The sequence below is a fragment of the Pelodiscus sinensis genome, chromosome 31 (genome assembly GCF_049634645.1).
Source record: "Pelodiscus sinensis isolate JC-2024 chromosome 31, ASM4963464v1, whole genome shotgun sequence".
In the NCBI taxonomy this organism is placed as follows: Eukaryota; Metazoa; Chordata; order Testudines; family Trionychidae; genus Pelodiscus; species Pelodiscus sinensis.
Genome location: NC_134741.1, coordinates 8,294,611 through 8,320,504, shown reverse-complemented (window position 1 = coordinate 8,320,504; position 25,894 = coordinate 8,294,611). Strand labels below are relative to the sequence as shown.

General features: G+C 52.6%; 1 protein-coding gene and 1 non-coding gene across 6 annotated transcripts; both read left to right on the top strand.

Moving 5' to 3' along the window:
- The first annotated feature begins 3,442 nt into the window (after nucleotides 1-3,442).
- On the top strand, nucleotides 3,443-19,158 carry LOC142821531 (uncharacterized). 5 transcript variants are annotated; one of them, XM_075912735.1, is made up of 5 exons: nucleotides 11,242-11,440; nucleotides 13,052-13,252; nucleotides 15,180-15,242; nucleotides 16,544-16,684; nucleotides 16,996-19,158. In XM_075912735.1, the coding sequence occupies exons 2-5, from the start codon at nucleotides 13,066-13,068 to the stop codon at nucleotides 18,534-18,536; spliced, it is 1,932 nt and encodes a 643-aa protein (XP_075768850.1). In that variant the 5' UTR covers nucleotides 11,242-11,440; nucleotides 13,052-13,065; the 3' UTR covers nucleotides 18,537-19,158. The 5 variants fall into 5 exon arrangements, with proteins under 5 accessions (XP_075768854.1, XP_075768853.1, XP_075768850.1 ...); XM_075912736.1 differs by lacking the exon at nucleotides 11,242-11,440 and adding an exon at nucleotides 11,462-11,626; XM_075912737.1 differs by lacking the exon at nucleotides 15,180-15,242 and having other exon boundaries at nucleotides 11,243-11,440.
- Nucleotides 19,159-25,016: 5,858 nt separating this feature from the next.
- TRNAE-UUC (transfer RNA glutamic acid (anticodon UUC)) lies at nucleotides 25,017-25,088 on the top strand. The gene has a single exon. It is a non-coding gene; the product is annotated as a tRNA-Glu (tRNA).
- The last annotated feature ends 806 nt before the right edge of the window (nucleotides 25,089-25,894 follow it).

Below are 25,894 nucleotides of genomic sequence, written 5' to 3'. Positions count from 1 at the left end.
GGAGCATGCGCAGTGGCGCTCCTGTCTGTCCAGCAGCGTGTCCGGACGTTGGTACCGCGGGGAACGCGCCTCCCTGCAGGGCCCCCGGCGCGTGTCCGACCGGGGCGCCTCCCGCCGGGCCCGAGGGAACCCCGGGGGGGGGGGGACGACCCGGCCCCGCCCCGTCCGAAACAGCAACTGAATACGGGCCGGGGGACAGACCCGGGCTCCGGGCTCCCGCCGCCTTCGCTTCCCCCGCGCCAAGCCCGGGCCCCGCCCCCACCTCGGCTCCTGCGCGCGGCGAGTAACGGCCCCAACGGCTCCTTCGCAATTCCCGCCTCAGCACGTGCAGCGACTGGGGCTCGTGCTGAGTCTCTGCTGCGGGCTCCGCCCAGGGGCCAATGGCGGGGGGGCGGGGCCTGGGCTCGGCAGAGGCGATGCAGCGAATCGCGGGAGGGGTGACACCGCGCATGCGTGGCGGGTCAGTGGGCGGGGCCCCCAGGCTGCTGCCGCCTCTCGGACTTCCCTGGACAGCTCCGGGCGGGCCGGTGCGGACACGTGACCAGCCCCACCTCGCTGCGTTACTCTGGGGGGCGGGGCTCTAGCACCTATGCCGGCTCGGGGGCGGGACCCACGTGAGGGGGGGGGGTGAACGGCTGGTCCCCACCTGACAGGCACCTGCTCTTGGGCACCCTAATAGGAACCCAACAGTCCCCCCCCCTCAGGGCACGAGCTGGTGCTGGGGGAGCTGGCTGGAAAGCAGGTCCTTCCCCCTGCACCAGCTCCACCCTTAGGCTATGTCTAGCTGCAGGCCTCTTGCGCAAGAACTGTTTTGTGCAAGAGCTGTCCACCCTGCCATGTGCTTTTCTGCAAGAGATGTGCCATAGGAGCAGAAGAAACAGGAAGCAGCAGCAGTAGAAAAAGGAGAAGCAGAACAATAAGTAGTAGCAGAAGTAAGCAGAGATAGCAGCAGCAGAAGAAGACACAGTGGAAAACAGTATCAGCAGCAAGAGAAACTTCAGCAGTCAAAGAAATAGCAACTGAAGAAACAGCAGTAAAATAAGAAAAATTAATAAGGTGCCGCAGCAGAAGAAACAGGAAGTAGTAGCAGCAGAATAAAGAGCCCCAGAAGAACCAGCAAAAGAAGCAGCAGCACAAACAAAAGAAGAAAAAGCAGAAAAAAAAGTAGGAGCAGGAGAAGCAGCTGCAACAGAAGAAGAGGCAGCAGTAGAAGAAGCCATAAAAAGTAGCAGCAGCGACCTCACAAGAAGCAGATGCGGAAGAAGTAGCAGCAGCAGCCATAGATGCTTCATTTGAAGAAGCAGCAGAATAAAAGGAAGATGTAGAAGAAAGAGGCGGTAACAGAAGCAGTGGCAGAAGAAGAAAAGTAGCAGCAACAAAGGAAACAGGAGCAAAAGCAGCAGAAGAAGAATCAACACAAGAAACAGAAGAAGCAGCAGCAGCATATTGAAGCTTCAGAAGAAGCAGAAAAACAAGCAGGAGAAGGAGGAGCAGCAGCAAGAGAAGAAAAACAGCAGACGAATCAGAAGCACAAGAATCAGACACAGTGGAAGAAGCAGCAGCAGCCGATGCGAAGAGCAGTGACAGCACTAGAAGAAGCAGCAGCAAAAGAAGAAACCAAAAAGGAAGAAGCAGAAGTAGCAGCAGCATCCATAAAAAAATGGAAACAGCAAAAGAAGAAGAAGAGAGGAAGGCTCAACAGCAACAGAAAGAGCAGCAGAATAAGAAGGGAAGAAAAGAGGCAGAAGAAATAGAAGAAACCTCAGCTGAATTAGAAGCATCCGATCAGAAGAACAAGCAGCAGCAGAAGAAACATCAGAAGAAGTAGCAGAATAAAAGAGGCAGGAACAGCAGCAGAAGAAATTGCAGCAGGAGAAGCAGCGGAAACCAAAGCAGCAGCAGCAGAACAACAATCATAAGTCTCAACAGGAGAAGAGCAGAAGAAACAGGAAGTAGCAGCAGCGGAAAAAGAAACATAGAAGGAGCAACAGAAGTGGCAGTAGCAGAAGGAGCAGCAGATTTAAGCGGAAGGAGAAGCAGGAAAACAAGTAGAAGCAGGAGCAACAGCAGCAGTAGCAGAAGAAACAGCAGCAGCGGTGCAAGTAGCAGCAGCATCAGAAGCAGATGAAGTAGCAGCACGGGCTGGGGGAGCTGCCAGTGTCTGTCTCAGCGCCCCCCGCTGCGCTTGCTCCCATGGTCCCCGTCCAGCCCCTCCCCCGCATCCTCTCTGCTTCCCTTCACCTCCCCCAGTGTCCCCCTGTCCCAGCTCTGCCCCCCAACCCCAGAATTCTCCCCACAGCCCCCCCTCACTGCCCCGCTCAGGCTCCCCACGTGGGGCCACTCCGCCCCAGCGCACAGGCTGGGAACAGCGCTCGCAGGGGGAGGCAGCGGTCACCTGGCGGGGGGGGGGGGGCTGCAAGGAGCGCCCGGCCCCTGGGTCCTAGCGCGAGGACTGTATCTGGGGCAGGGGCACGTGGCTTCCAGCCGGAGACTTTCCCCGGGGTCGCTGCGGCCTCGGCCCCTCCGGGCGGGGCGCTCCCGGGGCAGCTGCAATGTCCCCCCCCCCCCCAGCCACACCCGGCTGCTCCCGGCCCGGGCGGGTTTAGGGAGAAATGTCCCGCCAGGGCTCTGGCCCCAGGACCGGCCCCGACTTCACCCCCCGACCCGGGTCCCCGTGAGCGCGGACAGTGCCCCCCCCCGCTCTGCAACCAGCCAATAGGGGCAGCAGAGGGCGGGGCCTCTTGGGCCCCCGCAGGTCCAGCAGCAGGTGAGCGCCCCCCCCCCAGCCCTTTGCACGGAGCAGGAGCCACGTGGATCTCCTTAGAGTGACCGGACATCGCCCCACGTGGGGTCCCGGAGTCAGGGCCGCCTCTGGGAAGGGGCGGGCGGGGGGGTGAGGAGAGGTGCGTCTTAGGAGACGGGGGGGGGGGCGGTATCTGCGCTGAGCCCTGCAGGAGATTGGCAGGGACTAGAGTTGATGCAGCGTCACAAACACCAGCCGCCGCCCCCGTCTGCTGGGCCCTTTGGTTTCTTCCGCGCCCCACAGCGGGTAGCGGCACCAACGGCTCCTTCACAGGGCCCATCGCAGAACGCGCGGCGCATGCGCAGTCAGACGGTCCTGCAGGCTCCGCTCCGCGGCTCCCCAACAGCCTGCTGCAGTGGGGTGGGCGGGGCATGATCGGCGGGGACTCACTGAAACCCCGTCGGAGTTTAATGGGGGGGGAAGCGGAGCGGCGCCATGAGACTGCGCATGTGCAGCGACTTACTGACCCGCCGCACATGCGCGGTGTCACCCTTCCCCCGATTCAGCGCCTCCCCTTTTCCCTGCCCCTGCTTAAGCCCCGCCCGCCCCGCTGCGATTGGCCTTTGGGTTGCGCAATAGCATGTGCCTGTGCGTGCTGGGACGGGAATTGCGAAGGAGCCGTTGGTGCCGTTACTGATGCCGGCCTTTTCCCCACCGGCGCGCGCGAGCCACAGGGCAGGAGCCTGGGCGGGGCCTCGGCCCCGGCATCCAGCGGGTGAGAAAAGCGCTTCCCTGGCTCCGGCCCGGGGCGGGGGAGTCACGTGATGCGGGGCAGCTGGAGCCGGGGCTGGGGCCTGCTCCCTCCGCGCTCCCGGGGCCAGGCTGCAGCACGGGGCTGTGGGGGGCTGAGGGGCTGTGGGGGAGGGGCAGGGGAGAGTTCTGGGGCGGGGGGGGACGAAGGGAAGCAGAGGGTGGGGGGCAGGGGCTGTAGGAGGGTGAAGGTTTCACAAATTGTCAACTTCTGGGGCTGGGGGCCCCCTGTTCTTCCTCGCCCATCTCCTGCTCTGGGCCTGGGGAGGCTTCTCCCCTCGGCAGGTGCAGGCTCTTTCCGGAGCACAGCCAGGCTCCTGGGCAGAGTATGTATCAGAAGGCACAGTCCCTGAGCTCAATCTCATCCTACAAGGGACTGGCGTAACTCAGACAGCTTGAGAGCAGCAGACTTCTGGGATGCAATGGGGGGAGCTGTGACAATGCTACAATTGTATTCACTCCCTTTGCTTTCTAGTGTTGCACGTGACTTCTACTGTCCTATAATAACCCCATGGGTGTGCCTCAGTTTCCGTGGGCACTGTACCACTGCCCAGATGGGAATGGGAATTTGGGGGTGACTCATTGAGGGTATGTCTACACTTCAAAGTTAGTTCGAACTAACTTTCATAGGTGCTACACTAGCGTTCTGTTAGTTTGAATTTAATTCGAACTAACGGAGCGCTTAGTTCGAACTAGGAAAACCTCATTGTACGAGGAATGGGAATTTGGGGGTGACTCATTGAGGGAGGATGCCCAGGCCAGCACATTCACAATGGCCCAGGCTCATGGCAATAGGAGCCTAGAAGGGTTGTGCAACCCAGAAACACATTTTGCCTGGGAAGCTGGGGAAAGACTGTGGGATGAGCTATGGAGGGTGGAAGTGAGTCTCACTGGCTTAGGAGGAAGAAATGAGGAGGGGAAGGCTCTGGGCTCCCTTCTATCTGAGATGGATTGTACTGAGTGCTCCTGGTTCCTGTGCTCAGAAGTGTGTGTTTGTGTGTTACATCCTTGTGAGCTAATAAACCTTCTGTTCTACCTGCCATCTGAGAGTTGTCTGGCTGCTGATGGGGTTGCAGAGCCTGATGACTCCATACCCCTCGGTGACAGAGGGTGTTGTCTTGCCTCTCTAGGAGTTGTAACAATCTTAGGGCTTGGGGACTACATTTACACTGCAGACTTTGTGCAAGAATAGCTGTTTTTACACAAACTTGCAGAGCATCTGCACTGCACACACGTTCTTGTGCAAGTAAAGTTACAGTAAAGCATCAGAAAACAGGGCTTCTTGCGCAAGTTATTCCTCTCCTGAGGAATAAACCCTCGTGCAAGAACTCTTCCACGAGGAGCAGTGTGGACAGGCAACAGGGCTTTCTTGCTTGAGAGCATCCACACTGCCATGGATGCTCTTGTGCAAAAGCACATGGCAGTGTGGATGCACTCTTGCACGAAAACGCTTGCACAAAACAGTTCCTGCGCAAGCAGCCTGCAGTGTAGACGTAGCCTGGGGGACTTGCTGACACACACATAGCTCTGGGGTTAAACTTCTGCTGATTTCCAAGCCTGCAGAACGTAGAGCCCACCCCACAATGGAAATAGTCCCAAGGTGGCATGTGAACGGTGTGTGTAGGAGGAATAATGTAGGCAGGACAGTTCCCTGCTTCTAGCCCCTGAAAGCTGGGGAGATGAGGATGACTTAGCATATCCCTTAGGAGAATCCTCTGCTTCTGAGGAGATATTGTGATGAAAGTGTTTCTCACACAGGGGCTTTGGGCCCCACTTCACTTTAATCTAGGGTTAAGCAAAGGAACCTCTGTGAATCAGCTCCAGTCTGCCAAGCCAACGGATCCGGTGTGTAGCATCCATGGTAGATGCTCTCTTGCGCAAGAAAGCTCTGATGGCCATAGGGGCTTCTTGTGCAAGAAATTCATGTTGCCTCTCTACATTTCCCTCTTACAGAAGAGCTCTTGCGCAAGAGGGCTTATTCCCCGTGAGGAGAGGAATAACTCTTCTAAAAGAAGCCCTGTTTTCTGATGCTATAATATAAATTTACTTGTGCAAGAACGTTCAGGCAGTGTAGACACTCGGCAAGTTTTTGTGCGAGAACCTGCCACCACAGACAGAGCCTGGCTGTTTTAAAACTGTCTTGCCACTGCATGCTCCTGGCAGAGGGGGGCAGGTGCCTCCAAGCCTGATTGGTCCCTCTGTGGAGAAATCCCTGTAGTATTCTACCCTGTGGTAGATCCTTTTAGATCTATCTTCAAGTGTTCTCATAGAATCTCTGGAACATTTCTCCTATAACTTTTGTATTAAGATATATAGATCTTGTAAGAAAAAAAGTCTTTTGAGCTCTCCCCTTTCCTTGGTTGTCCTGTTGAAATGAATGAGGTGTGAATGGAGAATGAAAGGTGAGCACCTCCAGCAGCAGTTCCCAGGATGGAGAAGGTCTGGGAGCCAGATCCAAGACAATACCTGTAAAATAGTGATAGAAATGTAGCCGTGTTACTCTGGTGTAGCTGAAACAAAATACAGGACTAACTACAGGCAGTCCCCGAGTTACGCAGATCCGACTTATGTCGGATCCGTACTTACAAACGGGGTTTTTCTCGCCCTGGAAGATGCAGGCGGCGGGACCGCCCAGACGTGTCGTGTCCTCCGGGGCGAGAAAAGCTGCTCCACGTCTCCCTGGTCTGCTGAGGGGGCCCCCAGCAGACCAGGGAGACGCGGAGCAAAGCCGCGGAGGACGCGGGCAGCGGACCGCCCAGACGTGCCACGGTCCCGCTATCCGCGTCCTCCATGGCTTTGCTCCACATCTCCCTGGTCTGCTGGGGGAGGGAGGGCCCAGCAGACCAGGGAGACGCAGAGGACGCGTGCAGCGGGACCGCGGCACGTGTGGGTGGTCCGCTGCCCGCGTCCTCCACAGCTTTGCTCCGCGTCTCCCTGGTCTGCTGGGGGGGGGGGGGGGGGCACAGCTAGTGCGCACCCTTCCCCCAGCAGACCAGGCTTTTCTCACCGACACCTAGGGTAGAGCAGCTGGGGTGCTGCCGGGTTGGTCCCGTAGCGCCGCTCCTTGGCACTACTGGACCAACCCGGCAGCACCCCAGCTGCTCTGCCCCAGGTGTCCTGATTCAGCCGCTGCTGGTCAGTACGAGGTGTACAGATAGTTCGGAATGGCTTGTTAGTCCGAACTATCTAGCCCGTGCTGCATGTAGCCGCGCGGCACGGGGTTCGCACTAGCCGGCTTTTAAAAATGGCGGCGCCGGCTTTATGCTAATGAAGCCCGGGAAATTCAAATCCCGGGCTTCATTAGCAAGTTCGGTATGCATACATTACCTCCCTAGTTCGAACTAGGGGGGTAGTGTAGACATACCCCCAGATTCAGCCGCTGTTTAAACTGATCAGCGGCTGATTCCAGGAAGCCCAGGGCAGAGCAACTCTGCCTTGTGCTTCCTGTAGTCAGCCGCTGGTCAGTTTCAGCAGCGGCTGAATCTGGACGCCAGTTCTGACTTACATACAAATTCAACTTAAGAACAAACCTACAGTCCCTATCTTGTACATAACCCGGGGACTGCCTGTAGATGGTTTATTAGATTATGAGCTTTCGTGGGCCAGACCCATTTCCTCAGATCAAATAGTGGAAGAAAATTGTCACAACCATATATACCAAAGGATATAGTTAAAGAAATGAACACACATGAAAAGAACGAATCAAATTTCAGAACAGAGGGGGGATGCGGAGGGGGAGGGGGGAAGGTAGATGTCTTTGAGCTAATGGTATTAGAGGTGATAATTGGGGAAGCTATCTTTGTAATGGGTAAGATAGCCAGAGTCTTTGTTGAGACTCAAGCGTAGAGTGTTGAATTTTAGCATGAATGACAGTTCTGAGGATTCCCTTTCAAGTGCAGATTTAAAAGGCTTTTGAAGCAGGATGCAGGTAATTAAGTCATTGAGACAGTGTCCTTTCTGGTTGAAATGGCAAGAAACTGTTTTTTTCTTTGTGATCCTGTCTAATATCTGTTTTGTGGGCATTGATCCTTTGGCGAAGTGTCTGAGACGTTTGTCCAATGTACAAAGCAGACGGACACTTTCGGCACATGATAGCATAGATTATATTTCTGGATGCGCAGGAATATGTGTTCTTGATCTTATAACTCACTTGGTTAGGTCCAATAATGGTATCAGCAGAGTGAATATGTGGACAAAGCTGGCACCAAGGTTTGTTGCAAGGGAAGGTACCAGGGTTGGTATTAGTGTGGTATGTCCTGTGGTTGTTGGTAAGAATCATCTTGAGGTTAGGTGGTTGTCTATAGGAGACTATGGGTCTGTCTCCCAGAGCCTCTTGAAGTTTAGCACTTTAAAGACTAACAAGATGGTTTATTAGGTGATGAGCTTTCATGGGCCAGACCCACTTCCTTAGATCACAATACCTGTAAAGTGAGCTCATTAAGAAGACTGGACATACAGAGGCCTTGGGAATCAAGCAGCAACTGCCTGCCCTTGGAAGAACTCTTTGAAGCAGCCTTAAGAAAGGCAAGGTGATGACTAATTGAGAGGGATAAAGGGATAAATAGGAGGCATCTTGCAGAGGGACCCCAGGTTTTCATCTTGTCAACATGGGAGCATCACCCCGGATCAGCAGAAGCCTGGCTCCACCCCTCCCCCATCTAACTCTAACTCACCTGGCCAGTGCAGTTACGGGAAGCAACTTTTGGTAACAACAAGATGGTGTGTGTGTGTGTGATGTATCATATGCATATAAGTATTGATTGATCTATGTATGTTCAATAAATGTGGTGTGTTGCCTTATCCCCCTGAAAAAGATCCCGGGTGCTTCTTTTAAGCACAACACCTCTTCCTTTTAAAATAGATTGTGATTCTCTCTAGGCATTGGGGGAGGGGGAACTACCCCAGCTGCCACTCCCCCAGGCCAATCAGGGTCTCTGTGCGGGCGAGTTCAAGAAGTCTCCTGGCCCCATCCCTTCCACTAGAGGTCACACTACTTGTAGGGTACTGTAGCCAGACATGAACCCCATCTTGTTCCCCCCTCCTCCCCCAGAGAGCAAGAGAAAGGCAGTCAGCCTTTGATGCCCTGGGAACGCAGGTGTGGTGCCTGTCCCTGACTCTACCATAAACAGAAACCAGACAGTAAATGGGCTAGCTGACGACCCGGGGCCTCCCGTCGCCCTGATGGCTAGTACCAGTAATTGACACGCCTGCACTGTCCCAAGAGAAGAATCTTCGCCCATCACATACCAGAGGTGCCCATTGTCTGCATTTTCCCAGGTGTGAATTATGCTTTGCACCCTTCGTGGGAAACTTGGCATTCAAAGCCATTTTTCCTAATTGGCCACTTGAGCCCAGGAAGAGGTTCAGTAGCCCACCCCATTTGAGCTCCAATCATCTATACCTGCTGGCAGGTATTGATTGTCTCCCGGGGTCTGTGGGACGCCCAACCTCACCCTACTTCTTCCCGAGGGATTGAGAGAAAGATGCTGGCCACGCCAAGTCTGGAACGCAGGGGTGAGAATATACCTGCTATGTGTCTATTTTGCATGCATTTAATAAGCGCTCAGAGAACCAAAAGGGTTTCATGGTACCTGTAAGTAACTTATTAGTGTAATTTCTGTCCTGTCCTTTGTAGTGGCTGTGTTATCTGTAACACAGCAGTAGCATTTAACAACTAAGTTTACCCTATAACAATAAAATAGTAACTGTTTAAGCTTTAACCTGACTCCTTCAGTTGCTGTAACAGAACCAAGCACAATTTAAAAGAACTTCAGCCGGTCATAAGGGACTCACTGCCCTGACCGTTGGCTGACAGGTACGCTGGGACCATTTCAAAAATCTGTGCAGTACCCCCCTTTAAAAACTATTGCCCACCTCTGCTCTAATTCAACAGGCCAGATCCAGATGCTCTAGGCTGTGCCATGCTGGGAAACACTCAATTGTGCTACAATACAGACCTGACACCTTCCACTAGGCTCTTTTACACCTGCCTTGGGATAAATGCTGAGACAAACGCTTAGAAAAGGGCAGAAGTTCCAAACCTGCCTCTGAGGGGATTCCCTGACATTGTCCCTGAGGACAGGAACCCCCCCCACCCTGGTCACATGGGGACATGGAGGGGCAGGAACTGGCTTTTCCTTTCCTTCCCCTGGTTCCCAGGATGAGCGAATGAACGGGTCTGGGCAGTTTGGGGGCTGGGAACCTCTCTCCCTACTTCCTGCACCTGCTGCCCCTACTGCTCTCTCCAGTCTCCCTCCTGCCCTCTCCCCTCCGCTGGGAGCACTGGTGCCTATCCTGTGTCCATGAGCATTTGCTCTCCAATGGGAGCCTGGCTTTGTCACTGAGGCAGCAGCTGGGACCCACAGAGACTCCTCCCCTTTAACTCAAACTCAGGCTGGAAGAGGCTGATTTGGCTGAGTCACTTTCCTGCCCCTCCCAAGCTTTGTCCTCATGTCTCTGTCACCTGGAGCTGATGCCAGCAGAGACTGTGGCTGCCCCAAAGGGTGAGTAACAGGCATCAGGGAGGCTACGTCTACAGTGGTGGGTACACACTGCCTGCCTGCTCTTGTGCAATAAGTTTTACAGTAAAGCATGGTAAGAGAGCTTGCGCAAGAGCTAAGCTCTTTTCTTACAAGTATAAGCTCTCTTGCACAAGAACTCTGTGTAAGAGGGCAGTGTGGATGCGTGGCAGGGGTTTCTTGAGCTAAAATAGCCATCAGAGCGTTCTTGCGCAAGAGAGCATCAACACTACTATGGGCACTTTTGTTCAGAAGCACATCGCGCACATGGCAGTGTGGATGTGTTCTTGCGCAAGGAGCCGCCAGTGTAGATATAGCCAGAATGTCCCCACCCAGGGTGGGCCCAGAGGGATCACAGTGAATATTTCCCTGCCACAGACCTGATGCTCAGCCTGGACTTCTGGATCACGATGGTGGGAGGTAGCAGTGTCTGACCCAGGAAGCTCAGCCAGCTCTAGGGCTCTGTACCCTGAGCAGAGACAGACACTAGCCTCCTCTGCCTGTGCAGCATCCAGGGACCCCTCCTCAAATACCTGAACTGCCTCTAGGCTGCCTCACAGCCACCAAGGACAGCTTAGCAGATGCAGCTTCCATTGCCCCAGCTGGAATCACTAGACTAGACCCAGGCCCAGAGAACCAGGCTTTTTAATGTGACCAGGAACCAGACTACAACCGGCATTTGTCCTGTAACTCAATGGATCTGAACTGAATGGGGCAATCCCAGCCCAGCAGTGACTCTGGGGTGAGACCCGATCCTGGGCGCCACGCAGGTCAGTAGCCGCCCGGCCCCATCCCCTCTGGCCCCCGAATGCTGAGACGGGTTTTAACGGGGACATTAATTGGGAGCCGTCTGCTGGGGGGGGAGGAGGGCTGCCCCGGGTATTTGCCTCCCAACTGCTGAGCCCTTAGACCCAGAGCTCCCTTGGCTGGGGGAGCTGCCAGTGTCCCCCCCTCGCAGTCACAGCCCCGCCCCGCCACCGCAACCCTCTCTGCGTCTCTTCACTCCCCACCGATAGTGTCCCGGTCCCAGCTCTGGCCCCGCCCCTCCCCAAATTCTTGCCCGCCCCCCCACGTGGGCGAGGGCGGAGCCTGGCAGCTCCCGCTCTGAGCAACCACCTGGCTCGGGCCCGGAGTCACTGACCCACTGCGCACGCGCGGCCTGACGCCCCTCCCCCCATTCAGTGCGCCCGCCCGTGCTCTGGCCCCGCCCATCCCCGCACGCGGCTGGGAGAGGCCGCAGGTTCCGCTGTAGACGCTGCCCCGCGCCGAGGCCACCGTTGGGTCCGTTACTCGCTGCGCGGCAGCTTCCGCTTCCGGGCAGAGGCGCCGCCGAGCGCGGGGCGGGGCTGGAGACATCGGAGGAGCCGAGGTGGGGCGGGGCCGGCGTGCGGGTGCGGGCGGGGTAGCCGATGTGTGAGGGGGGCGCGGAGGCCGGGGCAGATAAATCGGCGGGCGGTTTTGCCCTGGGAAGGCTCCACGATCACGTGACACGGACCCCACCTGCCAACCGTTTCCAACGGCTCGTGGCGGGGGCATCCCAGTGCGCATGCGTAGTGTAAGACCGGGAGGCCGTTGGAGACGTTGGGGGTCGCTCCTAGGCGGGGCCCCAGGACCCCTCCTACCCTGCCCGGGCAGCGTCCGCCCGCCGCCCCGAGCCCGCCCGGGAACGAGATTTCCTAGAGCGGGGGCCCCGCGGGCCGGATCCAATCAGGGCCTTGGGGCGGGACGGGCCCCTCTGCTCCAGCCCCCCTGTCCCCGGCCAGTCAGCGTTTGGGGGGGGGCGTCTCCCAGCGGGCGGCGCTTTGAAGCCTCTTCCCGCCCTGCCAGGGGCGCGGTGCTTAGTGGGAGGGGAGGCAAAGGGGGGTCCCCTCCAGACGAGCTGTGCTCTGGGGATGGGAAAGCCCAGAGGCGCTCTGGCCCCGCCCTGGCTGGATTAGGCCCCGCCCCTTCCGGGCCAGCCAGGGGCCACTGTAAGAAATGTATGAAGTGACCCGGGGCCAAAAATTGTTGCCCACCCCTGTCCTAGGTGTCTCATGTGCGTGAGTCCCTGCTGGCTGACAGCGATATTGCTCCATTGCCGTGTGGGCGCTGCTAGAAGGAGCCTCAGTGCTCTTCAGTGCAGAGCTTGTGGCAATGAGAACCCCTTAGTCCATGTATCTGTTGAAGCAGCTTATCCCATAGCGTGTAAACTCATGCTCCACCTCGTGCGATGGCCCCGGATCTAATGTGAAGATGTGGACCATCCCATGCTCGTCAGCTGGAGCATGTATAAAGTGGACAGGTGGAACTGAACCTGGGACTGCATTAGTCCCTTGCATGGCCTGGACTTTCAGGATCCACGCTTGGCTCTGAGCCTGGATCTGCTTTAATGGGTATGTCAAAGTGTCCCAATTTATCCAGGTAGGTTCAGGTATCGCTTTAGTTCAATCAGTGGGCACCATTAGGTGTCTGATTAAATACATGAAATAATGATCCTGCCTGATTATGTGAATCTCTGAGTCTTAGAATCTCATCCTGCAAATGTTCAGCAGCTGCATTTAATTTTAAGCATCTGAATGGTCCCCTTGACATCACTTAACTTCTGCTAATTGAGTCCTGACAAGAGCACCTAAGTCTGTGCTGCAAATAAATGGATGAAGACTAGGGGTTTGAAATATAGGAGCCTCAATGTAGACACCTACATCCATGTTCAGGCAGTTGAATATGGAGCTTGTTTTTCAGAACTCCTGGGTGCTCAGAATCAAATCCCATTGCTGCAGCTGTAGGAATGTTGAAACTCAAACCATGTATTGAGAGAAATGCATATGGCTTTTGGGCTCTAACTTGTGTGTGTTGCTTATAGAATATCTAGACTCAAGCTTTTGCCCAAAATGGCAGTATCTGGCATGTCACCAGGGATAGAGTCTGGGGAGAATGGGGGTGTGGACAGGCTTGCAGCCCCTTCGGAAATGTCTCCCAATTTTCCTCCTCCCCCTGCCAGGCTGCAGAACACCCATGTCTGTCTTCAGCTCAGCCCCTGGCCTACAGCGCCAGGGACAAGAAATGGCTGTGGTGGAGCCGGTGAGCTTCAAGGAGGTGGCTGTGTATTTCTCTGAGGAGGAATGGGCTCTGCTGGACCCGGGCCAGAGAGCTCTCTATGGGGATGTGATGCAGGAAAATTATGAGGCTGTGAGCTGGCTGGGTAAGGAGCCCTAATAAAATGTTAAGTAGCATGTTTATTTGCATTTTGTTTACCCCTTCTGCAATATACATTGCATACATGACAGAAAAATGCACACTCCTTTTAGAGTTTAATGTTATGAAAGTTAGCCATATACATTTTTGTATAAAATAGAACTATTTCCTTTGTGTTCACAGTGGTTTTCATATACTGTTATCAAAATAATTGTCTGGTTATCAGCCACTTTATGGCTCAGTGTTTCTAACATTGCTGGGTTTTTTTATTCTTTTACTAAGGCTCTTATTTGCTATTTTACCAAGAAAAAAAATGCAGAATCTCTTTCATTCTCCTGGTTCTGGCTGCCCCATGTAACAGCCACAACTTGGCTAATAAAAAGATATTGAACTTCATACCTTTAAGATTAAATGCTAAATACCAAAAATGAAGCGATGCTAGTTACCTGCGTATGGCAAGAAAGTGTCTTGTCAGTTTTACAATTTGAAATGAAATGGCGTTATTAAAAACCAATTCATTTCAAGCTTTCAGAACAGAATTTTACAAATCATGATTGCGGGTTAAATTCTAAAACCCTTGCATATTTACACTACGTTATTGTGTGTGTACGTGATATATATGCATGCATGCACCTTAGATTGTCTCCTTCCCTGGATTATTTACAGACATTTCTTTGGGAAGGGCCCATTTTTCCATCAGAATAGCTGCAAAAAAAAAACAAGAATTCTTTTCCTATAACAATTTAACTCAATAGCATTTATACAATATTCAGCCGTTCAGTTCCTCCCCACGCTCTGCAGACTTAACTTCTCACTTGCTTTTTCCTTAAATTGCTTGCTTTATCTCCCAAAATGACTCTTCCAATAGCTCCCACGATAACCATACCAAGTTCCCTCCATTCACAGGGATCTGAATTCCCTGGCCTTGTACTCTTTTTCTGTACTCCTCTCACTATGCTTCCCCCTGTCTGCCAGTTGTTAAAGTTTACCTGTTGTGTGCCAACTTGTCTGGGCCTCAGTTGTATTTCTTGTGCTGAATGATACTCTTCCATGGACACGGGCTTATTTCAATACCCATTTAGCAAGGAGAATGGCCCTCTCAACTAGCCTCCACATCTCCTGGCCCTTAAGAAATTTTTAAATGCCCTATTTTTGTATACCTCTGTTGGGGGAGGGAAGTGGAAAGGCATTTTTCTTTAATGTGCCTGCTTGACCCTTCAGAGGCAGATTCTCTGACTTAAGGCGATTAAAAGTCCATCCACTTCTCGGTCATTCTGGCTGCCAGCACACACTGATGGGTAACAGCGTGCTGCTTTTCTTCAGCAATTTGCTGCATAATTTCTATTTTACTTCTAAGATTAGTAACTTCCTCCCGCAAGCCTGCCAGGCCCTCACACAGAGCCTGTATCAGCCAGCCACTTTCTTCTCCTGGGAAATTGTGAATGAAAGAGAGCATTCTACCCATCCCTGATTGGCCAGCCAATCCTGACATTCCCCAGAGGAACACTCAAAAGGTCCCCCTGTTTTCCTGTTAACTTTATGATAAAATTCCTAACAGTTGTTGCAGACTTACCCAAGCAATCTGTCAAGATGGGATCAGGCATGACTGTCCCCTATAATCCTGTTTGTAATACCAGATGTTAAAGAAGAAACAGGATACTCAGGAGTGGATTGGGTATACACCTCTTTATTGCAGATACTTTCGTCTTAGGCACCCAACATGCTGTTGTGAGTGAGCAGTGTTTTGGCACCAGTTACACTCCTTTATCCATTTTAGTATGTTAATTCACTTGTCTATCGCTACTTCCCCATAGACCTTATTCAGTAATGTTAACTCCCATATGATGAATATTAATAGGCAGGTGATCTATATTATTATACCCGCTCCTGTTTACAGGATTTTTCAGTTAGATCAGCACTTTTCTGTATTACAGACTTCCCATGTCAGAAGGTAGCAGAGGTTACAAAGGATGTGACCCTGAAGGTATTTTTAGAGAGTAAGTAAAAATAAGCAAGAGACAAAACAAGACACTGTTGGCTGTGTCTAGACTGGCCAGCTTTTCCGTAAAATCAGCTGCTTTTCTGGAAAAACTTGCCAGCTGTCTACACTGGCTGCTTGAATTTCCGCAAAAGCACTGACTTCCTACTGTAAGAAATCAGTGCTTCTTGCGGAAATACTATGCTGCTCCCATTCGGGCAAAAGGGCCAGTGTAGACAGCTCAGATTTGTTTTCCACAAAAAAGCCCTGATCGCAAAATGTTCTTCCAGCCTAGAAAGACAGTTGTACTGAACAGGCTACGTCTAGACTGGCATGATTTTCCGGAAATGCTTTTAATGGCAAAGTTTTCCGTTAAAAGCATTTTTGGAAAAACACGTCTAGATTGGCATGGACGCTTTACCACAAAAGCACTTTAAGTCTAGGCTTGTGTTTTGGAAGCAGCAAGGGGAGGAGGGGCAGGAGCCGGTGCTGTTAGAGGCAGCTGAGTGGGTGATGGCCCCAGAAGAGGCTGCTTCAAAGCATCTCTGCCTACGGTCTCTAGGACTGCCCCACAGAGAAGCGCTGCTGGACCCAGCAAAAGGAAGGACTGAGTAAGCCCAACTCAGCTCAGCCCAACTTCTACAACATTTAATCTACAGCGGGGGTAGCTCTTGAACACAATGTGAGCTGGGACTGAGTGCATCTTCCCTTATCGACTAATAGTGTACTCGATAACAATTCTGTCAACTACACTAAGTTAAATACCCACTTCTTAACAAGTCTGTTCTAGGGATGTTAGCACAGGACCCAAGAGCAGTCGGTACAATCCATGTTAGGGAGAAGGAGGCCTAGAGCCAAAGACCCTGCTCCTCATCTCTGACCACAAGTAAGGGCAATTCACTTCCTGCTGCCACTGCTCATCCCTGGCTGCAGCCAGCCCTGTCTCAAGCCTTTCTCTAGCTTCACAAAGGTGTCTGGTCACACCCCGCACCCAGGCTCAGATTACCGTGAGCCTGGGCAGTTGTGAATATGCTGGCTTGGGCATTGTCCCACAGTGAGTCACCCCCATCTAGATAGTGTTGCAGTGCCCAGGGAAACTGAGGCACACAGAGGGTTACCATAATACTGTAGAAATCACATGCAACATAACTCTCTCACAGTCCTCACCCTCCTTCTGCCCAACAAGTCTGTTTCTCTCAAGTTGTCTGAGTTACCACAGTTTTCTTTAGACTTGGTTTGAGCACAGGGAATCTTCCTTGTGACACATACTCTACCCAGATTCCATGTGCCTTCACCGTGCCTGATTTCTCCCCTGTGCAGGATTCTCCATTCTCAAACCTGACCTGATTCTCTGGCTGGAACGAGGGGAAGTGCCGTGGGCCTTGATTCTCAAAGAAACAGAGCTCCTGAGACAAACTGGTGCAGTTGAGGAGTCAGGGAAACTGAGCCAGAAACTATCCGGTGAGTGCAGGAAGAAGCTGGGTTTCCCCAAAATGAGCAGTGAGTGAGAGACCTGACTTCGACCCCATGTCTCCCAGGTAGGGCTGCAGGTGTTATCCTGGCAACCACCTGTCACAGCTCCTCAACCATCATGTTAGCTGTCAGGAGTTTCCTCCATTGGGGATGTTTGGGTGGGGTGTGGAAGCAGAATCCAATGTTTCACTTTCGCAAACTATTATTGTTTTGTGCTTTCTGTCTTTGCCATTCCCCTGTGGGTCCTTTCTCCCCAGTACAGACAGTGAGTCCTGCCTCGATTCCCTCTCCCCTTGCAGGTGCGAGGACAGTGAGGGAGAACAATGAGAATCAACAGCAGGACAGTCCTGGCACCATAGAATCACAGGGAATGTTTCTGGAAGGAGATGAAGGGGATGTTTCCCAGTGTGTGGAACAGAGGGAAACCTGGGGAAATCAACACAGGGCAGAAAGGCAATTGGAGAACAATCCAAGCAGGAAAGCAGAGGAATCCGTGGAATGTGGAGGAGGATCCAAGGATCCCAAGGAAATTTTAGCCCAGCTGACAAATCACAATGGAAAGAAATGCTGTGATGAAAGCTCAGTTTGTGAGAAAATATTAAGTGAGAAGTCAGGCCTTATTCTGCCCCAGCAAGGGCACACAGGAGAAAGACTCTGCAAATGCCTGGAGTGTGGAAAAAGTTTGATTGATCTGTCATCACGTATTGAACCTGAGGTTACCCCCATGGGGGAGAAATCCCATAAATGCTCTGTGTGTGGGAAAAGTTTCACTTTCAGATCACATCTTAGTAGCCATCAGAAAACCCACATTGGAGAGAGACCATATAGATGCTTGCAATGTGGGAAAAGCTTCAAACAGAAGTCAAGCCTTATTGTACATCAGAGAATCCACACAGGGGAGAGACCATATAAATGCCCTGAGTGTGGAAAAGATTTCACTGAACGATCAACCCTCAGTAGGCATGAGAGAACCCACACAGGAGAGAGACCATATAAGTGTTTCCATTGTGGGAAAAGTTTCCGATTCAGTTCAAACCTTTTTATCCATCAGAGAGTGCACACGGGAGAGAGGCCGTATAAATGCCAGGAGTGTGGGAGAGCTTTCGCTGTACACGCGTACCTCCTTAACCACAAGAGAACACACACAGGAGAGAGACCATATAAATGCCATGAGTGTGGGAAAGGATTCACTGAACGATCAGCTCACTATAGACATGAGAGAACCCACATCAGAGTGAGACCATATAAATGCCAGGAGTGTGGGAAATGTTTCCTTTCCCAATCAGATCTTATTAAACATGAGAGAACACATACGGGAGAGTCACCATATAAGTGCCATGAGTGTGGGAAAGGTTTCACTATACAATCAGCCCTCAGTAGACATGAGAGAACCCACACGGGCGAGAGACCATATAAATGCCACGAATGTGGGAAAAGTTTCGCTGAACAATCAGCTCTCATTAGACATGAGAGAACCCACACAGGGGAGAGACCATATAAATGCCATGAGTGTGGGAAAGGTTTCACTGTACGATCAGACCTCATTAGACATGAAAGAACCCACACAGGAGAGAGACCATATAAGTGCTTCCATTGTGGGAAAAGCTTCAATGTGAGTTCATACCTTTTTGTCCATCAGGGTGTGCACACGGGAGAGAGGCCGTATAAATGCAATGAGTGTGGAAAAGATTTCACTTTTCAATCAGCCCTGAGTAAGCATGAGAAAACCCACATGGCAGAGAGACCATGTAAGTGCTTTGACTGTGGAAAAAGGTTCAAAGAGAGGTCACACCTTGTAAGCCATCAGAAAGTGCACAAGCGAGAGAGAGAGACCCTATAAATGTCAGACGCTTCAGGGGGTAGCTAAATGAGTCTGCACAGCAGGGGTGACCAACCCATTACAGACAAAAAGCCAAAATAGAGGTGGTGGTGGTGGGGGGGCATTGTTGAGCGAAAAGACCCCAAAGACTTGCACTGGGAGACAATAGGTGCTGATATGCTGTCCTGTGACATGCCATCACAAAAAACGCACTGGGAAGGGGTGAGAGGAGCAAGCTCTGGGAGGGAATTTGGGTGCAGAAGGAAGTAGAGAGGATGCTGGGTCAGAGAGGGGGTTCCAGGCTGGAGAGTGTTGGGGTCAGGTGGAGGGTTGGGGTTCTGCGCAAGCTGAAGGCTTGTGGCGGTGAGGGTGCAGGAGTTTGGGCTGGGGTGCATGTGGGGCTCAAGGAAGGGAGGCGGGGAGTATAATGGGCTCGGGACAGGTTTGCGGTGTATGAATGGTGCAGGGATGTTGTGGCAGAAGATTGGAGATGTGGGGGTGCAGGAGTTTGGGGATGTGAGAGGTTCAGGATGGGGGATTCCAGTGTATGAGAGGGATTCCAGTGTATGGGATCTGGGAGGTTGCAGGAGTGTTATGATGCTGTGACCAGATGGGGGCTTGGTGGCCAGGCTTCATTTTTAAATAAAATATGTGAAACACAAAAGATTTCAGTGTTGTCTTTATTTATGAGGGGGGCGGGGAACCTCTTTTGAGTCATGGGTCACTGACCCACAGAAAAATCAGTCAGGGCCACAAAAGTGAATTGCAAAACAACCACCCGTCCAAAAAACCCCTAACTCTCACTAATGTGGCCCCAACTGTGTTGGTGGGGGCAGGGGAACAGGTTGCTGGGGCACGGTGCTGGGGGTGCTGTGGCAGGAGGCTGGGACAGGATGCTGGTGGGTACTGGGGCAGGGGGTTGGTGGGGTCTGGGGCAGGGTACTCAGTGGGGGTCTGGCCAGGGGGAAGGTACAGAGACAGCTGGGGATGTTCTTCCCTTCCCCTCCATTCCCTTCTCTTAAACAACTGGTGCACGTCCTGAAATGCCTGGTCTGTTGCTCTGCCGGGATCTTCCTGCTGCCTCCCTGTGCAGGGTGTGTGTGTGTGTGTAGGAGTCTGAGGACTGCATGCCAGCTCCAACTTCTCAGGAAGCGTACACTTCCTCTGTTTCCCATAACAGCTGTATGCTTCCTGAGAAGTTGAGCTGTCATGCAGTCCTGGAATTCCTATTCCTTTCCCCCCTCTGCCCCCTGCACAGGCAGGCAACAGGGGGAAAAGTCCGCGTAGTATGACAGCAACGTCATTTCAGGAAGCGTGCCAGCTGTTTAAGGGAGGGGAAGGGCAGCCTGTGCTCTTCTTGAGACACAGGACCTAGTTTGTAGCTGTGAGACTTCTCCCTGCTTGCCACAGGAAGCCAGTGTGCTACCTCCATTTTCACTGGCAGTAGCATCAGCGAGGGCTTTTTGGGCATGGGAGGGAATTGGTGGGGCTGGAACACCTCGCAATCAACTGGTCATGCCCCTGCAGTCGACAAGTTGATCGCTATTGACAGGCTGGTGACCACGGCTCTAAATTCAATCCTCCTTTCCCCTAGAGCCAGGCCCACCGCTCTAATCCAGTCCCCCTCCCCTTTCTCAGAGCCAGGCACAACTCCCTCCTCTCCCCCCCCTACTCTAAATCCCCTTCCCCAGAGCCAGGTACCCCCCCCCCACTCTAACCCAATTCCCCTCCTCTTCCCCAGAGTGAGGCACCCCCCCCGCTCTAACCCAATCCCCCCCAAGCTAGACACCTCCCCTCCCTTCTCTAACCCACTTCTTCTCCCCCCACTTTCCCCCAACCTTATGCTCAGGTCCCGGAGCCCTTGCCACTGCCACCACGTGCACCTGGGATGCCGTGTGCACCCCCGCACACACCTGATCCCCCCCTCCCTTCTCCAAAGCCAGGCATCTCCCCCCCCCCCTATAACCCAATTTCCCTCCCTCCCAAACTTATGCCCAGATCCCAGAGCCGCTACTACACCTGAAGCCCTCGCCACTGGTGGAGCCCCTGTTGGAGTCACTAGGGGTGTGTCTAGACTACATGCCTCCGTCGACGGAGGCATGTAGATTAGCCAGATCGGCAGAGGGAAATGAAGCCGCGATTAAAATAATAATATGCCTCGTGAAACCAGGTTTACCTGTGCCGATCAAGAAAGGCTTCTTTGTCGGCGCGGCGCGTCCAGACTGCCCCGATCTGCCAACAAACAGCTGATCAGCAGAGCGGGGCAGCCATTTAAATTTAAATGAAGCCGCGATTATTTTAATCGCGGCTTCATTTCCCTCTGCCGATCTGGCTAATCTACATGCCTCCGTCGACGGAGGCATGTAGTTTAGACGTACCCTAGCTGTGCTGGGATGCAGACTGGGATCTGTGTGCAGCCCAGCCTGCATGTGCAGGAGATGATGCAGTGCTCTGTGAGCGGAATGGCATGGGCCATGAGCACACATGCGGCTCAGAGCATCCCAACCGTGAGCGTGGTTAACCTGAGCAGTTCTGGGTTCCAACCCGATTCCATCAGGAGCTGCGATTTCTTTCTTCATGAGCCATGGGTTGGCCACCGCTGCTGAACAGGCTAAACAAAAAACAACCACAAGCGGTCTGGTAGCACTTTATAGACTAAGGCTACATCTATGCTGCAGCCTTCTGCAAAAGCTTATGCAAATGAAGTGTGGAGTAGAATATTGCTTTGTTTCATTTGCATACTTAATTAGCAAGCTGTTTTTGTACAAAAGGCTTTTGTACAAAAAGGAGCCATGTCTTCAAAAAGTGAAACAGCTGAGCACTCTGCAGAGAACAGGCCATAGCGCTGCTGGGAGAGGCTCCATCATGCACAGACTCTGCGCAGGGCCAGACTGCTGGGAGGAGGCTCTGGCCATGGGCTTTCCTCCCCTCTCTGTTACCTCCTGCACCTGGGGCTGAAAGGAACCCCCCTTGTAACATCCATTTTTGCTTGCCTGGAGCATACAGAGCACGCAGAGCAGAAGGCCCAGGCTGTGAGACCGTGAATGGCTGTAAACAGAGATACACCAATTGCTGACCAAGAGGCTGCCAAGGAGTGTCCTTGACTTAACCTATATTGATACGAACACACAGCTGTCCGCGGGGGGAGGAATCTCTCGCCCAGTAAAAAAATGTCTAGTACTCACAATTTAGTTATCGCTCTTGCAAGTGTAAATTAATTTGAAACTTGCTTGTAAGAACTGGCGCCATAAAACGGACCAGTACAATTCGGCATCTTAGATAAGAAAGAGGATACGGGCCCCCAGGGGTATATAGATGGGTCCAGCAGCGCATTTTCTCTGAATGTCAATCTACCATCTATCTGCTGGTCGGGTTAGGTGTTTGATCTCCCGAGGTTCCAGAGGGGACGCCCACCTCGTATTCGTCTTTCCTAGGAATTGAGAGACCAGCCCTGGCCTGACACGCTGGAGTCGAGAGGCACAGAAAGGGGTAAAAATTGTACCTGGATGTGGTCCTTTGTTTAAGTATATATATACATAGTGTTAGAGCTCTTTAAAGATTAAGCTGTCACTTGGTACCATTATTTCTATTTTCTATCTTTATTTTCTTTGTAACCATTTTTAAAATCTGTATTTGTTAACAGTTAAGAAAGAGAGCAATAGCCATTGTAATCATATGTTTTTATAAGTCTTTTAATAAACCTGTAACTGTTTAAGCTTTAACCTGACTCCTTCAGTTGCTGTAATAGAACCAAGCACAATTTAAAAGAACTTCAGCCGGTCATAAAGGGACAGACACAGGGAGAGCTTGGGCGTTTGGATCTGTGTCACTCCCAGGTGACAAGATCCGTTGGGGCACCTTTTCAGCCTTTCCTAGGCTGCCCGCTGCGAAGGAACCCCTGTGTTCTAGAAGCTAAAATCTAAGGTGTAATAAGCTCTTCCTATATAACGGGGCGTGTGTTGGCCTGCTGGCCACCCTCTGCGATGGGACCCCGGTCCTAGCAGTAAAGAAACGGACGTTAAACCTTTTCTCGGAAACATACACACACACACACTGCCCTGACCGTCGGCTGACACCAATGCACTGGCCTCGGCCTGAATTCTTGCTGCTCTTGGGTTCATCCAAATGCCCCTTCTGCGGGGTGGGAGGCTCCCCAGCTCACACCCCTCCTGTCACACTTGGTGCCATGAGAACAAAGCTTGCAAAGGGGTTTGATTTTCCTCCATTTCCCCTTGCTGCTGCGCTAAAAGAAATCCTGAACCCGGACCCTTCTGTCGCTGGAGAGATGGAAATGGGGCCCTTCTTTAACTCACATTCTCCATCTACAGGCAATTCACTCTCAGCTTTCACCAGGGTTGTAGAAAGAAAAAGTCTAGTCCTGGAGTCCAGCTTTAGTAGAACCAAAGAGAGAACCAACTGCAATTTCCATCTTCTGAGGAGAAGGAAAGAGGATTTTCTTCTCCTCAGTTCTAGCCACATTAGCCCAGGGAGGAGAAAAAATAACCCTCCGCCCGCTGATTGTCCCCTGTCAGCTTCTGTAGCTTCACCTCCTTCCACAGCAGCTCCAGCTTTGAGCTACAAATCTCAAGGGACTGGTGAGGAAATGAGGAGCTGGCAGCTCGCGTTAGTGGCTTCCCTGAGAACAAGAGGTGGAGTGTTCACAAGGTGCATTCCCCTCCCCTGCAGAGCAGGGTGTTAGAAAGAGCTGGGAACAGAACAGTCAGCCAAGTTCCACCCCCCCTCCCCTCCCCCTAAGTATGTTTCTGTGTTGTAGTGGTTATCACATTTGCTTAACATGCACAAGGTCCCTTGTTCAAAGCCAGGTACAAACACAGGGTCTGCTCTTACTGCTTCTTCCCTGGGTGCCTAGGTAAGTACAGCTGCTTCTGACCAGCCTGTGCTTGGGATGAGCCCAACTCCCACATGACAGAGAGAAGTGACATCAGCTGAGAATGCCCCTGGGTGCCATCCTGGGGAAGTGAGATAAATGAGGCCAGGCAGCTGCTTGTGGCTTGGTCTTACCTGCCCTGGGAAGCTGGTGCATTGGTCTGGCTCTGTCTGCTGCCTCCCTTGTGTGACTTGCCTAGTGCACACAGGCCAAATGTCGGAAAAGCCTCTTCCAAAAAAAGCAGAAGAAAAAGCTACACAAATTGGGTTTTGAAATTTGCATAGCTTTTTCCAGTAGGTCAGTGTAGTGTAGACATATCCTGAATGTCGCTCAGCACTAGTAGGAGACAGGGAGGGACAAAAGGGTCTAATGGCACCTGCAGCCTTTCAGAACAACCCCCATCCCCAACCCCAAGAACCAGCCCTTCCCTCCACCCTCACTGGGGTCTGCTGGGAACTGTCTAGACTCAAGCCCACCCCCAGTGTCAGCCTAAGGATTGCCTGTATCAGTGACATCACAAGGGGCTTTTGCAGCACCGCATCTTATTAGCTAATGGAGTTTGGGAGGCGGTGACCTCTCAAAGAGTCCATGACAATAGCCAGGTGGGACAGGCTGCAGGGCAGAGGCAATCTCAGAAACCCCCCATGGCTTTGCTGCAGGGAGTCTCCTTCCTTAGTGTTGCCCTTGTGGCCTTTTTGGAGAATTCTCATTTCCCAGGACTAACTGACCTAGAAGGCAGACGTCCCTGTGGAGAAGGGAAGAGCCTCCAAGAAGGCAACACTTTATACAGCAGGGGAATTAGCTCAAGTGGTAGAGCGCTTGCTTCGCATGTGAGAGGCAGTGGAATCGATGCCCACATTCTCCAGTGTTGGGAGAAATCTCTGTTTTCCTTTTTACTGTCAGAGCCAGCCGGGGCCTAAGTGGCTCCCGTAGCCCCCTCCCGCTCCTCACCATTTCCTACTTGCTGTCCCCAAAAGCCAGCCACACTGGGGCAGGGAGCTGCTGGACACCAGCCTTCATGGAACTTCTTCTCAGCTGGGGAAAGGGACAAGCAAGGGGCGATGGGACAGAGGTTTATGCGATGATGACAGGGGTGCAGAAAGCAAATAAATTATTTTTTCTCCTACTCAAGAACCAGGCTGACAGAATGAAACTGATCAGTAACCAAGTTAAAAATAGACCAAAAGGAAGCATTTTTGCACCCAGTGGAACTCCTTGCCAGAGGATGTTGTGAAAGTGAAATCTACAAGAAGATCCAAAAAAGAACTGGATAATTTAATGCAGTAAAGGTCAATCAATGGCATTTAACCAGGATGGACAGGGCAGGTGTCCCTAGCTGGTGTATTCCAGTAGCTGGGAATGAGCGACTGCAGGGATCACTTAAAAACTGTCTGTCCTGAGGATTCCCTCCGGACAATGAAATTGGCTGCTGTTGTGAGACAGGATCCTGGGCTAGTTGGACAACTGGCATGGCCCAGTCTGGCTGCTTTGATGTTCTGTTTGGCTGTTCTTGTCCCCTCTGGGCAAAGGAGAATGGGTCCGCAGTCCTGAAGTGGACAGAAAATAGCCTGCGAAAGGCTGGTGTAGGTGAGCAAAAAAGTGTGTTTCAGGTGTCCCTGATGGTCTAGTGGTTAGGATGCAGCACTTTCACTGTGGTGGCCTGGGTTCGATTCCCAGTCAGGGAAACCAGACTGAAATTTCACATGGCCACTGCCTTGTCATTTTTCTCACCTCATTACCACATGTTACAGCAGCTGAGACCCAAGAGGTTACTTCAGGCTCCTTCCCACCTCTCCCTCACTGCTAAAACAACACTTGCCATTTTCAGAAGGGACAGAGCTGGTGACTCAAATTGCCCCTCCCCTCTCCCATGTGGGCAGCCCTGCAGGAAGCTCTGTGGCACACACAGCACTAGCCCAACGCACAGTCAGGTCGGCACAAGATCCATTGGTTCAGTTTGGTTGTTGAAGGAGACAACCCAGAACTGGCTCCAGCCCCCACTCAGTAACCTGGGGAAATGACCCACCAGGCCTGGGCCCCTCGGAGAGGCAACGATTCCCCACTGGCCAGGGCAGAGCCTCCCTCTGACACAGTCATGGAGCCTTCTCCCCCTGGTCCTGCCTCCCCCTTCACTCAGCTCTCACTGCTCAGTGCTGCCAGGGAGGGGCCTCACTGCGAGAGCCGCCTGGGCAGGTTCCTGCCACAGAGACACGTCCCAGAGCAGGACGGATGCTCAGACCGACACTGAGTGTTGCTCAGCGCTGGGGTGAGACAGGGAAGGACAAAAGGGTCTAACGGCACCTGCAGCCTTTCAGAACAGCCCCCGGCCCCACCCCCAAGTACCAGCCCTTCCCTCTGCCTCTGCTGGGCTCCACTGGACACTGCCTGGACTCAGGCCTCCCCGGTGCCAACCTAAGGGCTCTGGAGAAGACATGGCAGCTCCAGGGGCAGAATCCAGAGCCCCTGGCTGGGAAGGGATCAGTAAGCAGCT